Below are 12,442 nucleotides of genomic sequence, written 5' to 3'. Positions count from 1 at the left end.
CTTTTTATATATCAATTCGTATATGAATATTTGATTTAGAATGGCAGCTCGTGCCTTGTTATATCGTTGTCCCCCCTCATATAAGGGGTGATAATTTTTAAGTTTTCCAGAATTTGTGAATTTCGCTGGTGGCATTTAGCGTAATTCTTGTCCTTGAGCTGTGTTACTCGAAGAGGCGGACATTACACGCACGAGAAATTGAAGCACATATTCAACTAGTAGACAAAAGTTCATTAATTCGGTAATTACTTTACGGCACATATTGCAATTTGCGAATTGTAACCGGTGAGCTTGCAATACGTATCCACCTGAAATGAATCTCCAGTATGACACCAGTTTCGAGATATTGTTTCCCAAAGTATGGGACGAAATACACAGGGGTTCCAGTTACCTTAATGCTTCAGTTCATAAAAGATTGTTTTGTTGAAAAAGTTAGTGAAACAACAGTGCATTTTTACGGGGAGCTTAATGGCGCATATCTCCAAACTGGTGTCATTCTGGAAATTCCTTCCATGTGTATACGTCTTGCAACCTCACCGGACACAATTCGTAAATTTCAATATGTGCCGCAAAGTGATTAATTAAGAACTTGATTAGTGATTTGTTTTAATTCGTTGAATATGTGTTTATATTTGTCACGCAAGGATTGTCCGCCCTCAATAATCCAGCTCAAAGATTCGAACTATGTTATATGGAACAGGTTATTTAAAAAAAAATTCTGGAAAACTTAAATATGATTGCCGCGTATAGTTAATGCCATTGTGTTTTCACCGTCAAGTGTCATAGCTGCTTTATTTTTTCGTATACTAAAAACCAATTTACCCGTGAGCACCATCTGAAGCTAGTACGTCTCGTGTTAGCATATACGTACTTCGGTTACAAGTTCTCACCGTTCTTCGTCATCTCTTCTCCAAAGAAGCGGCACTATAGCCCCAAGTTCTTTGTGTTAGTGTGGTTCTTATTTGGTTGTTTTCGCTCGCTGAAATCGTTAGAGGTCTATAAGATCGTTTGTAGGGCTTTTCTCGTGTTCAACGATTTTTTTCTTCTAGGCCGCGTGCCTTGTTGGAAGAGTGCGTTTGTCCCAACCCTTCCCTCCTTCAGTACCTAGACATCCGAGTGCCGCGAATTGGGTGGCGGCTCTTCCTGTACAACGATTTGATTTAATTCTTTTTTTTTCCTTTCAGTTGTCATCTTCCGCTACCCGTACGCTTCACGGATAGTGTGGAAACACAAAAATCAGGGTCCGAAATTGCCCGTTCGAAAACTCGTCATTGCAAACGACTTGTGCCAAATGAAAAGGCTTTTCCTACAAAACTATATACTGAGTCACAAATATACTACGTTAAAACCACAGTAGAAACATTCGAGGCTGTTCCCAGGCCACTAACCTAGAAAGATATGTTCGCAAGAAAAAAAAAAATGGTGCATGCCACAAAGAAAGAAAGGCTAAGGGGAGAAGCTTTGTCCCTGAGAAGTGGGCAGCAATGCATCGTGGGTTGGAAAGGATGAACGGCTGGGACTGAACGAGATATTACTGGGTAGGATTGAAAATACCAGGCAGTATGGGTTCATCTTTTTTTTTCTTTGTGTAGTTCACACATTTGCGGCTTGATAGCACTGTTGCACAAGTCTGTTTTGAATGAAGATAGTGAACAAAGACAAACAAAAGCCATGCTCGCGCGTGACCGCTTCCTTTTATATGGAATTGTAGCCCTGACTGCGGCAATTAGATTCGTGTTCGAACATGACATGAGGCACAGAATGACCATTGAAGCCATAAGACCTTCGGTGAAAACAGTCGTGCTAGAACTCAAAGCGCCAGAAACGCTGCGAGCGTAGTACGTACTACAGAGTTTAAGCATGGCTTATAGCAGCAAACGCAACGACCTGGTGTTAGCGTGCTATGATACCCACTGCACATGCCCAGTGAGTAGGCGAGGCCGGGCATTTAGCATTCAACTACAGCTCAGCACTAGCACACGTAAGAGAAACCTTGCGTACGTGAACACGGCGGTGCTCGTCGAAGTGGCTGCCGTCCGTTTCGGATCTATCAAGTCATCGTCCTGCGCTGTGTAGCTCATTGTTTTCTAACTGATGCTTATGTTTGCTTGATATTTGTGTCATGATTAGTGACATTAGCATTAGTGACAAGTAGGCGCTGCTTTTGAGACCTGTTCTCGATTTTTCGGCGCTTTATACTGAGTGAGAGACGCTGTATTAGCTGTATACGTGACCTCGGAGATATCTCTGCGCGCGCCACAAGTCACGCACGTTCCCCAAGCTCAGAAGCCATAGGCTTCAAATCTTTGCTTGTAATTAGTATTTTGTATAAATGGCAGCACAAACTAAATTTTGCGATTATCATTATCATTTGCGAAACAGCAAAGTATCGTCGGTGCCACCATAATTGGCACTATGCGAACAATAAGCTTACAGCATCGGATCAGCTCGACTGCACTTGCTTTACTGATATGTGAACTTTCGTATAGATCGAGTAACAGTCGTTCGCGTTGGCGTTAGGTTAGGTGCACTCCTGCGTACGATATAGCGCTAGTGTCGCTAGTGTTGCGTCGCCCGCTAGCGTACGCAAGCACTTTACACTGTACTGAAACTGTCAATTGTCTTCCTGTCCAACGACGGTTCCATGTCGTGGCAGCGTCCACGCGTTGTGGACAGCGTGCACTGAGCAGTGTGAGGCAATTGGCAGTACGGTCGAAAGAAATTAAAAAAAAATGCGATTGTTGCTTCGTTCCGTAACAGTCGTGGTGGCACGTCGTATGGACCACCAGACTGTGATCCTTAAAGGAATAAAAAAACGCAATGGAACGGACCTTTCTGCGCGCCGTGCCTCTCGACTGCAGGCTCGACGCGGCGATTACTATTCCTGTAGAAAGCACATCGCCGCAGTGGTCTAACTTACGTGTTGTTTACTCCTTGAGCTGCAGCAGTAATGCCGTTGTGATATCTTATTCGGCTACATCGGGTGCAATTGTTTTAAACATTTAGTTGCATAAAATTTTCTTGAATAAATTAGCCGAAGGAGCAAAAATAAATTGACCTCGGGGATTTGGTTCCTGCGGTGCTTAAACGTCGTGCGTCTCTTGCACTTTGCCGAGTGGCACAGTTGACAGGAGCTGAAACTATCTGAAGCGTTGGTGGCAGAAAGCCGGTAAAGTCGATGAGCGAGTGTCTCTTTGTGCTTGCGTGCAGTGCACAGCTGAAATAGACTTATGTGCTGTCTCTTGCACGCAGACTACTCGAGCCCGGCGTACGAAAGCGGGAGTACCGGATTGGCACCCGTGACGGTGCTACCGGACGGCGCCCCGAGCCCGGCCGGCGCCGAGGCGAAGGAGTACCACGAGTTGTCGCCGGCCTTCCACTTCGACGCCAACGAGGACGTGGCGAGCAATGTCGACGTGGTGTCCGAGCCAAGCCCCCCGCCGAGCCAGAGCGAAAACAAGCCTCCCCTGGCCGACGGCCGCAGCCGGCGCAAGGGCCGCGACAGCTCGCCCCGCGCCAAGCGCAGTCCCGAGCGGCCGCGCTACACGTGCGGCGAGTGCGGCAAGCACTACGCGACCTCGTCGAACCTGTCGCGCCACAAGCAGACGCACCGCAGCCCGGACTCGCAGCTGGCCAAGAAGTGCCCGACGTGCGCCAAGGTGTACGTGTCCATGCCGGCGCTGGCCATGCACGTGCTGACGCACAACCTGAGCCACAAGTGCCCCGTGTGCGGCAAGGCGTTCTCGCGGCCCTGGCTCCTGCAGGGCCACATGCGCTCGCACACCGGCGAGAAGCCGTTCGGCTGCGCCCACTGCGGCAAGGCGTTCGCCGACCGCTCCAACCTGCGCGCCCACATGCAGACCCACTCGGGCCTCAAGCACTTCCGCTGCGCGCGCTGCCACAAGTCGTTCGCGCTCAAGTCCTACCTCAACAAGCACCTCGAGTCGGCCTGCTTCAAAGAGGACGGCTGCGTCTCCTGGTCCGTGGACGACTCGCTGGACGGCCTGCAACCGCTGTAAGCTGCGGCCTTCCCATCGGAAGAGACCCGGCCGCGCTGAGTGGGCCCACGAGGGGCATCGCGATTCGGTCGCGCCGTTCTTGTGTACTGGCAGGCTAAACAGCGGCCTGCCAATCAACGAATCTGCACGATGGGGCGCAGTCCTCGTCACTGTTGTTAATTCTTTTGCCTGATACTCGGCCGCAGCTCACGCAAAGCATGAAAACGCTAGGCACGCTGGTGTCAGGGTTTGCAATGTGGGTTTCGACCCAAACCGCTGTATAGGTGTACGTACGTGCCATTGCCGCAAGAAACATTTCGAGTGTGGCCTCCAAAATATAATCGTTTCAGTACATTGTACAACAAGGCAAACATTTCATCATTCATAACAAAACATTTAAATGTCAAAGTACCACCGCTGGGTTCTTCATCCCATTCCTCTCTCTTGTTGGGCGGCAGCCACGAAACAAGAAATGTTTGTCTTTGTTACAGTTTGAAAGGTCCCTGGTTTTTTGTTTTGCTTGTTGTTACGAGTCTCGAGTAACAGCGAACTTCGATTCATAATTGTCTGCCTGCACTAGCATTCACGTAGCTATCCGGGACCCTGTGGTCAAAACGCAAGTTCAAAGTGCCACGGCTGGGAGACGACGTGCAGAAGGCAAAGAGGGCGCTTAGTTTCGCCCATTACGAAATGGCGTGCACTTATCACTGCGGCGTAGCGGCGAAAACAAAAACACCTGCAGCTTGCTTTGCATCGATCGCCACGGTGAAGCTGTTTGCTTTAATGCACATGCCATAAAAAGTGGCGCCGCCGGGCACTTTTTCACGCGTTGTGCTGTCGTCGATGCCCTCCATAGCCACCGGCACCAAGCGACGCCTGGGCCGAAAAAAAAAAAAAAAAAAACGAAGAATTTCAGCTATAGTAAGTTGCACGACGCAGTCAAACGAAGCAATAACCTCAACCACCGTAAGCGTCTATGCAATGGTAATTACATTTTTGTTTTATTTTGCCAGGATAAATGCAAGCCACATGGTAGCATTTGAAAGAACGCTCATTTTGAAAATCGCTCCAGCAATAAGCGTCGGCACGCATGCTACCCTGAGCACCCGGACCAAAAGCAATACGAATAACGTCGGCGAACTACAGCGCCTGAATCCGAGGACAAACGATTTGACGCGTCTAGTCAGAATCCGCGAAGGATCGCGAGCCTGGCAGGGAACCTGTCGCGTCGAAGCAAGAATCGATAAAGGCTTGCGCGCGCTTGTGCGAAAACTGCGATAGCTCTAGAAGAATGGTGCACATAGAGGTGATATTTATTGAGCTCATTGTATTTATTTAGCCAAATAGGTGTTTGTTTATATACACGCTGACTTAATATTGCACGTTTCACTGTATATACTCATTTATTTGCAACAATGACATAGATCTGTGCTAGTCAGATTTAGCGCAAGTACGAAGACTACTCACTAGACACGTAGAGTATATTATTGCAAGGTCTCAAAGTATATTTAGACCACGAAAACGTACGCGTGATCAAAGGCCGGCGTCGGACGTGAGGGACGGGCTTCTGAAGACAATGACGGAACAACCTGGCACGCTGCTTGTGGCCCAAGCAACTGGCATCGGACACACAGATGCGCACACGCACACGCACACACAAAGAGAGAGAGGGAGAGACCCACACACACACACAAACACACACGACTACAAGAAAGCTCCCGCCAGCTACGAGTCTCATGAGCGCGGAGAAAAGCTTCCATGGGCATGTATCCCAACTGCTACTTGCGCGCGTGTGTTCGTTTCACTCACAGCTTAACATTTCTTTCCCTCCTCCTAAATCTACGACCATCGACTTAGCAGTTTTGTGATAGTCCATGTTGCTAGATGCCAGTCAAACTTTCACGCGAGGTTCCTTTCCTCATCGTCGATCGCGTACGCTTTCAATACGTGAGCGTCATATATTAGACTTTCGGCTTCTTAGCAGTTAAGTACGTTACTGTTATGACTACAAAGTGCGCAGGTCAGTAAATGGCTTTGTACGAGCTGGACGAAGGAGCATTCATGTTCCCACATCGAGTTGCAAAAGGACGTCTTAGCAATTCTGTTCACAGAAAGCGTCAACCGTGGCCGTACCGTTTAGCTTATTGGTCTATATACAAAACGCTAATCTAGCGGTTATGCAATGGTAGCTTATAAATTAAAGACCGTACCCGCACGCCCACAAATTCTAAATGCGTAACGGCTTAAGGGCTAACAGGAGCAGGTGATGTGGTGAAAGTTCCAGACAACTAATGTGTTCTTGTTGCAAACATTTCTGAGAACGATATCGTTATTGAAGTAATAAAGTTGCGTGAGAATACCAGGCACTCCAAGGTTGGACCCGCGCAGCCACAAGCTGCACAGAAACAGTAACTTCACAAAGACGCTGAGGGGTAAATGTACAGATACTTCGCGACGTAATAAGAATCACTTTGAGTGTTCTGGGCTCATAAAACACAGATCGGCGAACTGCATGTCCGCACCAGTACGTGTGACTCCTTTTAAACAGGTAGTTGCTTACGAATGCAAGCGTGAACAATCCATTGAGAATTACAGGACGTCGCGTTCGCGTCAATCCTATAAGCAATAATTCCTTCCGTGTATAGGAAATGACAATCTTCCCTGTTGTGGTGATACGTCATCACGTGCGAAGAAATAATCCTTAAAGCAATACTTACAGCACAAAAAAATGAAATACTCTATGGTGCTCTATTCGCGTGTGAAGAAAAAAAAATTATAAATAGGTGCAACCCATTTGGCCAGCACAATCAGGCTAAAAGCTTGTTTCGCAGCCGGATTTAAGGCACCTCGTGTATTATTTAGCAAGGACAAATCAGCTGGCAGAGCTAGCAGTAGCGGCGAATGAACGCATGGCACTACGACTCCCCACTGAATTTTTCCCAAACTTCGTCCAGTTTTGTTTCCGTACGGGATACGCTAACGTTGAAAGTGCCAAACAAAGACTCGGCGTGAATATGTTGATCGCTGCACCAGCTGACCGTTCCCCGATGTTCAAGCTGGATACCTTATCGGTCAACACAGTTGCGTTCAGCACCAAGATAATTCTTGGCTTAGGTCTACGCCCTGATGTTGGAATCTTTTAAGAAGAAGCGCATCAATGTCAATGACTACAAACATGTCTCTTTCTTATGCGTTGTGTTGAAATTGTGCTTCGTGGTTAACCTGCCCTGTCTTCTGAACGCCAGTAGGGAAGGTATCCCATTGTCACTGTCATTCTACTTATCATAAGTTTGTAATTTACTATTCGCTCTTTTTTTCCTTATTCTAGTTGCTAAAGATGACCCACTTTTGAGCAGGATCGAGGTCTTTCAATATACGGGTTGTTCATTTTTAAGTTTTCTGGAATATTTAAAGACCCCCGGTTGCAGATAACATAATTATAGTCCTTTAGCTGCATTATTCAGAGGTGAACATTACTTGCGCGAGAAAGTCAAACACATGTTCGTATAATTAGCAAAAATTCACTAAATAACTTCATTAATTACTTTATGGCACATGTAATCTACGAATTGTAGCCGGCGAGCTTGCGAGGCATATCCACTTGTAATGTAGTTACATAATGACACCAGTTTGGAGACATGCGCCATCAAACTCGCCGTAAAGATTTACTATTGTTCCACTTGATTTTTAATAAAGTGTTCTGTTATGTATTGAAGAACAGAATAAACTGGAACGCCCATGCATTTCTTCCCACACTTTGGCAAATTATTTCTCGAAACTGCTGTCATCCTGGAAATTTATTGGAAGTGGATACGTATTGCAAACTCACCGGCTACAATTCGGAGATTGCAATATGTAATAATTCATTAAAAGTTAATTACTCAATCTTTGTTAAGAAGTTGAATATTTGCTTCGATTTCTCATACTAGTAATGCCCGCCGCTGCGAATAATCCAGCTCAACGACAAGAATTATGCTATCTGCAACAGACTATTTTTTTTTAATTCAATAGAACTTAAAATTATCACCCCGTATTGTGTGCTGTTACTCTCGTGATGGCGTCTGCTTGTTTCCCTGTCGCAGATACTCATCTAATAAATTTTGATTTGATTTAGAATATATAGTAGGTCCAAAACAGCACTAGCCAATCAAAAGATACGTTCATAGCAGCGCAGGTTCGTTTTGACACAAAATAACAATACAGAGCACATTCTTGGGACAGTCATACGCGCAAGAAAGGTGGTACGCCTAGAACGCAAAAGTAAAGGCTATTTAAAAAAAATATTTTTGAAGCAGTAGGTCAACGTCACTACTGCGTTCTTCAGTCAATGACATCAGTCAGGTTTGAAAACATAACAGACTGTGCGCGTTTAGATTTATCTTACCAGCAGCATGTCGACTGCATACATTGCGTGGCTCTTCTTTGGACCTTATACAACGAAAAACGATTTACTATGCATTGTAGCTGTTTAATTATTGGAAACTGATGCTTGAATGTGTTCGCAATACTGACGTCATCTCACTTCATTGCATAGAGTAATGATTATGGCAGCGCCTACTAAAAAAAAATAAGCTTTGAGGTCCTGTGTATTATCATCACTTGTAATAGGCCTGGATCTGAAACATAAAGGCGGAAACAAAGATACTTCCTTAGCAAGACGACACAAATAATTATTAGAAACGTTATCATGCCATAGACGGACAACCTACTTGCACACTTTTTCTGATAATAACTTCATAAAACGGACTACAAAAAGAAATTCCTTCCTATATCCTGTGTTGTGATGTCAGAAACTGCGAAATGGTATTGTTTCATTATTGCATGAAGTGTTTCTGCAGTGAATAATATTCATATGTATTATGTAAAGTTTCTGGCATCTCTTGAAGTGTGGAGTTTTGGTAAAGGCTGCCACAAAACTTGGGTTGAACATCTGTGGCTATAGGGTACCAAGTCATTACATAAAAACCCGTCGTATGTTTCAATGTTTGCTCTCTCTCTAGTGTATGGGTGCTCTATTAATCTTGGCAAATGCGAAAATATTGGTGCTCTCATACAGAGGTGTCAGATCCAAGGCCGCCCACATTTTCTAGCAGTAGTCAAGGAAACAAAAGAATGGTGCGGGTAGAATTGCTTTTGGTGAACTGCAATACTTATGTTCTATTACACTGTATGCAACTATGCTATTGTTGTGCAACTTCACAGCACCGAGTCGGCTACTACTAAAAAAAAACACTTAAATCATTATTCAAACCAGTGGAGTATCATACTGGCTCTATTCATGACCGAATATACAAATGTACTTTCTAGCCTATTCAAGCGACGACACAGCTTTAGGTGCAGCCAAATGTACCACTTTCTGCACCTTTCATATTTAGATGACTACACCATTCGCTTTTGTGAAAATTTACTGAAATGCGAACTAAGTATGCTGCGACTTCCTTGGTGACATGTTGGGGCTGCAGGGACATCATGACCGCAAAAAATTCTTCACCGAAACACGTTACGAGCAACGTCCTCTTTTTTCATGTTGTCAAGCCCTTTCTTTGAATGGAAGCGTCCCTTCTGGACGCAGTAAACACTCGCGAAAAATGCATTGCGCCTTTCCCGACGTCCGTCATCCGAACACTGCCTGATGCACGACATCATGCATGACATGTTTGAAGGAGTTTAAACCTGTTATATATAGCAATAAGTATGTCGCGATGGAAGTCGTAGAATGTGCTTTCTCTCTCATGGTACCAGTATGCTTGAAGTGCGTCCGTATAGAAGCACCTATCACAACGCTGCTGCTCGTCAGACGTAATTTATGTGTATTTTATTGCAGGTCGAGCACGTACTCATTTGTTCGAAAAATATATGAATGCGTACTATTTCTACATTTCAAGGAGTCCAGGCCCGAGCCAAATGTATACATACCGTTGGTATTGCAACCATATCTTTTGGCTGTGATTGCTGGATAGAAGTAAATTGTGCGGCATGTGACGCCGCACTTTTAAGGCGCAGCAAACTACCGCTGTCGTCAGTAGATCCTAGCGTGTCACCACGGTTCGAAAGGAACTGTTGTAAAATTAACAGGCTGAGCAATAATTTCGACTGCCCGTTGAGTCTGTCACACATCGATAGAATTACAGATTGCAGCTGAGGTACTTTCTTCCTAACCGTCGTCTGCAATAGTGCAGACCCTCTAAACACGAAGCTGTAAGCGCCAATGTTTCGGGATTCTCAAGCAAAAGCTTTTAGGTGTATTGCTCAAAACGCTGTGCATCGCATAATCTGAAAACGAGCCAGTTCTGCACTACCTTGTAAAGTACTAGAAAATGTAGCTGCAGTACTGTTTTCAACACAGCTGCGTCAAATGGTGGAGGCAAACTTTGCCTCTATTGCAAAAAGTTGTTGCAAAAACACAGCTCTATTTTTCCGCTTGTAACTCATCATTAGTCAATCAAATGGTTTCCAGAAAGGCTTCTTATGATGAAAGTTTTCCAGTACTATTGTGCAGGGAACATGCTCGAGCCTAAAGAAATTGGGCTGTCACATGACTCCAGTTTGTTACGCTCTACTTTCTTTGTTCATTTTCTTTGGCGACCGCAAATGTGTCTGCTATTTACAAATGTATACCTGCTGGCTTCTCTAGCTTTGTAGCGAAAGCTGCCTGTACTATCTGTAGAGTGGAAAGCTCTGCAAACTCACCTGTATGAATTTTGCAACGAGCAGGTCGTTTTCTTTTTTCGATGCTCTGTGCAGTAAAATCACTTATTAATGCAAAAAAATAAAGATTTGAACAAAGCTGTTGTTCTAAATTGGGGGAAATCAAACATGCTGTTCAACTTGATCTTATACATAGTCACTTTCCCCTTTCTATGCATCTGTTTCGAAGTTTCTCCTGTGCTAGAGTTTGCATCTTGAGCAATAAATGTCCCTATTTTTTACGAACATGCATTTTGAGTACTGTGTTTTTTTTTTGTTGAAAATATGCGCATGGAGTGACACACAACAAGAAAAAGTGTTTGTAGTTTCACGACTGATCGCTTCGATTTTAAGTTATGAAACTGCAAGCGTTCGGCATCGATCACTCAGCAACTCCAGTGCTTGAACGTAAGAAGGGAGCAAACACTCCGCCTGTTGGTGAGTGCATGTTACATGTGAAAAGATATACGACGAATACATAACTGCTTACTGGGGTTTTTATTTTGACAACAATAAAGGCTATGAGTTCTCCTTTCTTTTTTCTTTTTCTATCTAAGGAGTCATCTTTACAGAAAGTTGCTTCTTCGGTATATAAGGTATTCCATTACGCAAATACTCGAATTTATGTATGAATACTGTTAGGATAAACATTGTACTAGGGATAGCCATTTATCAAAGCAGCCGTGTCACTCATGATCCCGTGTAATGGCACTGAGAAGCAGCTGCCACGTAAGGCTGCTATACTTGTGCCGGGGATAAGCGTCCGAAGCGACCAGTAACAATGATAACCTGTCGCTCATAAAAAATAGAAAGATCATGACTTTATTTTCGTAATTTATTTAGGGGGTGAGCAGAGTGGATGTACGCTATATGAACATGTTCCTAGGGGTGGGCAGCGCAACCAGGACGCAGGACGATACAAGCGCACTTATATGAACTTTCACGAGACTCGGAGGTAATCAGTATCGACATAAAGGAGCAAAATGATGCAAATGCTTGCCAGTAGTGACGTGAGTTCTGTTAACAATTTTGAGAGGAAGTTCTTTGGTAGGCTCGGTCAAGGATGTTTCTGTTTCTGTGCTTAAAAAGAAAATGCAAGCACAAACTGTATACAGTACAACCAATGCGAAACTGGAGTATATCACTGAATACTTGTGCTCAATGAGATTTTGAGTTGAATGCTATATACAACATTGCGATCCGTGAGTCACTGATATCAGGTGAGCAAATACATTAAGTGACTTAGAAATGCTAACGCAGAAACAAAGTCAAATGGCGGTAATGTTTTGGTGCGAACATGAAGGACATATTACAAACATCCTGTTATCTTAATGTCTATCACAACAAGTGGTATAATGACTCCATGCGCAGAAAATCACAGTTGTCTGCTGTGGTTTGTAAATCTTTGTTAGCCTTGTCATTATACTGCCTCAACTGCTGCTCATTTGTATATTCATTACAAGGTGTAAAATGGCGTGCCTGTTGCTTGGGCAAGTCAGGTGACTCATCCCAGTATTTACGCACTATAAAAGACGCTGTTAGCGGCAATAATCTGGCAGCATGATCGGCGCGTGACCCTGAGATACGTAAAGATATATAGGAAACTCTCGAAAGGGCAAGGTATGATTTACGATTGCAACAAGATCATTTCTCAACTTGGGCCACGTGTGAATAACGCATCAACAAATTTTCGTGAAACGAGTTAGATAACAGGTCCGCTGCTCACAAAAAATCTGGCATACCGTTCCGCCCTCTGT

General features: G+C 44.5%; 1 protein-coding gene across 1 annotated transcript in view; it reads left to right on the top strand.

Moving 5' to 3' along the window:
* LOC126546080 (uncharacterized) overlaps positions 1-10,937 on the top strand; it is a 40,175-nt gene extending 29,238 nt beyond the window's left edge. Inside the window, exon 2 of the mRNA XM_050194167.3 lies at positions 3,253-10,937. Coding sequence (XP_050050124.1) covers positions 3,253-4,019 — 767 coding nt within the window. The 3' untranslated portion in view covers positions 4,020-10,937. The remainder of the gene's footprint in view (positions 1-3,252) is intronic.
* The last annotated feature ends 1,505 nt before the right edge of the window (positions 10,938-12,442 follow it).

The sequence above is a fragment of the Dermacentor andersoni genome, chromosome 1 (genome assembly GCF_023375885.2).
Source record: "Dermacentor andersoni chromosome 1, qqDerAnde1_hic_scaffold, whole genome shotgun sequence".
NCBI lineage: Eukaryota > Metazoa > Arthropoda > Arachnida > Ixodida > Ixodidae > Dermacentor > Dermacentor andersoni.
The sequence above is the reverse complement of the archived record's forward strand: the minus strand, read 5'-3'. Positions and strand labels throughout refer to the sequence as shown.